The sequence below is a fragment of the Taurulus bubalis genome (assembly GCF_910589615.1).
Source record: "Taurulus bubalis genome assembly, chromosome: 2".
Classification (NCBI taxonomy): Eukaryota; Metazoa; Chordata; class Actinopteri; order Perciformes; family Cottidae; genus Taurulus; species Taurulus bubalis.
Window position 1 is genome coordinate 12059730 of NC_136590.1, and position 3245 is coordinate 12062974.

The window sequence follows — 3245 nt, forward strand, 5'->3', positions numbered from 1 at the left end:
TATCTGAAAACACACAAAAAGCAGGCCGATATTCGTATTGTATTACAATCAGTTGATAAACACACAATAAGAATAGTATGAGAACGAATCTACATGTCCAATCGTCAACAATTAACAGGATATTAGTTATTGTATCATAATTGTTCAGTCAATTACCTTATGCTGTTTTGTAATTTATTCACAGTCACACTCCAAGAGAAGAAGCCTGCCAAACATACTTTATATCAGATAGCTATTGGCATCATTTCATTCATCAATTCATCAGGATAAAATTATTTTTTGGAAAGAAAATATTTAATTCCAAAGTACAATGGTTTCAGCAGTGAGTTAAACATCCATTAATCAAATGAATGACTTAATGAATTGGTGTCCGCTGGAGACTGTTTGGGGGCTTTGCCACGGTTGCTGCAGCCTGGGCAAACATTTGCCAAGAATCGCTCCTCGCGAGTCACAGCACTGAAATCCATCATCTTCAACTGAGGGAGTGTAAAAATCACATGCTTCCTAAACCAACCAACACACACACACACACACACACACACACACACACACACACACACACACACACACACACACACACACACACACACACACACACACACAATTAAATCCAGGCTCCATGTGCATTATGTCCACCTCCATATAATTAAATGAAAATGTTGAATAAAAAAGATATCTTTCAGTTGACAGTATGCAAAGGAGACGTTGTCTGTACTTTCCTGGCATTTCACATAAGTTATGGAATGAAATGAATAGAATGCAAATAGAACCATGTTACAGCCAAGCATCTAGCTCACAAGCAGAATGTGTGTGTAATTGATTTTGGGATAACATCTGTGTAAACTGAAAGAAAATTAAATCTCCACCTGTATTTTTTGTTTGCTCCTATTGTATTTCCATGCAGCGTGATGTTGTGTAGATACGGCAGCTCCCTCAGCTTGTCAACCTCCGACAGCTCCCAGATGGCGTTACCATGAAGGTACAACACACGCAGTTCACGCAGCTCGCACACAACCTGGAACACAAACACCTGTATGAGCTGAAGCCAGATTTAAGACAGTGTAGTCAATCAGGCTTAACACTGGTGAGAGAAAAAAAAGGTGATATAAGGTGAAACTACAGCCTCTTGGGAAGAGACACATTACGTATAATACAATAAGGCTGGGTTGCACCAACAAGGATTAACTCTTAAACTAGGTTTAAACCAGGTTTGTCTTTTAATCCAGTTGCACCAAACTTTAAACCTAGTTTAACCTTAGTTTACAATTAATCCTGGGTAAATATAACCCTTTGGCAAGCTCTGTTTAATTTCCATTTAAATCTAGATTAAAATAAAATCTGTTGCACCAGTTATTTTAAACCTAGACTAAACCTGGATTATCAGTTATATTTAAACCACCCCTGGAGGAGGTTTGTCTCCGTTTTATTGACAACATGGCTGCATATAATATATAATATAATATATAATAATATAATATATCATTTTATGACAACAGCGTGTTTTCACAGCGGTATAGATTCACAAAGGAGTCTGTCATATACCTCAATGGGAAGGTTGTACCAGCAATCAAGCATGGAAGTGAGAGGAATGTTGCTGTGCCTCCACTTCTCCAGCTCCTAGTAGCTTGCGTAAAACTCCTCCATTAACTTGCTCAGCAACATCTTTTTAAATGTTGAAATGTTTGACCCTCTTTGACGTGCCATGATAGCTACCTAGAGTGACGGAGTTCACTAGCTATAGCCGCTGTAGTGGTAGCTATGAACGGTAAAAAACGGAATGTTTCCACAGCAACATCAACTAATCTTGTGTTAACCCTTGTTTAAACTAGTTTAACTAATCCAGGGTTAAATTTAAGATGTGCAACACATTTCTGATTAATTATAAACCAGTTTAAACCTAGATTTACTAACCCTAGATTAACTCTAAACCAGGATTAATTTAATCTATGTTGGTGCAACCCAGCCTAAGTGTAGTGGGAAGAAGTAACAAATGTACATTTTTAAACGTTGTTTATGACAATGGCTACACTGACAATTAATGTGTATGTGTGTTTGTGTGTGATCATGGGGTCAAAAAGCTAAGAAAACACACAAGGCATGAGAAAAAATAGTCAAACCGAGTTTATGCATGTGATCTTGTTGAACGACAGGTCCAGCCAGCCAATATTCCACGGTTGGGCCAGAAAGTGTTCACAAATGTACTCAAGGCCAATAAGATCTGAGATGCTGTTGTAACTGAGACGCAAAGAGCGGCTCAGGTACTTCCCCTTCGAGTTTGTGTTTAAAGGCCGCTGGCCATTTCGGGGTACCTCCATCAGTGCACCTAAACCACAAACAAAGAGAGTCACGGTGAAAATGAAGTACTGGCAAATTTTTCGCGAATATTTGCATTTATATTTACGTTTAATCAGTATGAGTTTGCTAAGGTTTGTAGAATATTGTATGTCACATTATTGTCTGTAGTATAATTTGGTATCTATTCATTACAATATTGTGTTTGTGACAGCACACTGACGAAACAGTAGAAACATAAACGTACACCACTTTCATCACAGTAACTACTGACACGCGTGTCAGGGAAGAACGCTCCACTAAAAGATTTAATTAACTAGAAAAGAAGATGGGCTAAAAATAGCACCTTTCCATGGCATATTGATTGTATAATAAATGCAAGAATACTCAACAGTTATTACTGCAAAGCTCAGTGCCTATGATAACTGTAGGAATATATAACGAATGAAAAAGAAACTTAGAATAATATGGTCACCTCCTTTAAAGTTAAGAAGCTCAGACAAACTGAAAAAAACATGAGAGGAAATAAAATACCACGTTACCTGCTGCATTGGTGATATCTTTAAATGATAGATCCACTGGAGGACCATACATGTTTAAGTCTGAAGGTCTTCAGCAACGACACAATGGTCAGATGAAACTGCTGAACCTCCTTTTTACAGTTTGAAATACAAACATATGAGTTTACTAAAAAAAAGCAAACAAAAGGAAACTGTTTCCTAGCAACGACCACCATTCATTTTTCTCAAGTGACTTTATATTAACTTTATGGTCATCTCAAAACTCAAATAAAAAGGCAACAAAAGAACAACTGAAATGTGGCTCTTGAGCTATCTCACTCACACAGGATCAATTCAAGTGAATTTGTTTAAAATGCTTTTTTTCTTTTATTTTTTAAACCTGCTTTAGTGTATTTTGTTAGAATATCACCTCGGAGTTCCTGGCCTCAATCA

General features: G+C 37.2%; 1 protein-coding gene across 1 annotated transcript; it reads right to left on the reverse strand.

The window, feature by feature from the left end:
• Positions 1-338: 338 nt before the first annotated feature.
• On the reverse strand, positions 339-2886 carry LOC306753477 (leucine-rich repeat-containing protein 51-like; the record flags this gene model as incomplete). The annotated part of the gene is made up of 4 exons (XM_079237342.1): positions 339-504; positions 867-1015; positions 2118-2323; positions 2835-2886. The coding sequence occupies 4 exons, from the start codon at positions 2884-2886 to the stop codon at positions 339-341; spliced, it is 573 nt and encodes a 190-aa protein (XP_079093468.1).
• Positions 2887-3245: the final 359 nt, after the last annotated feature.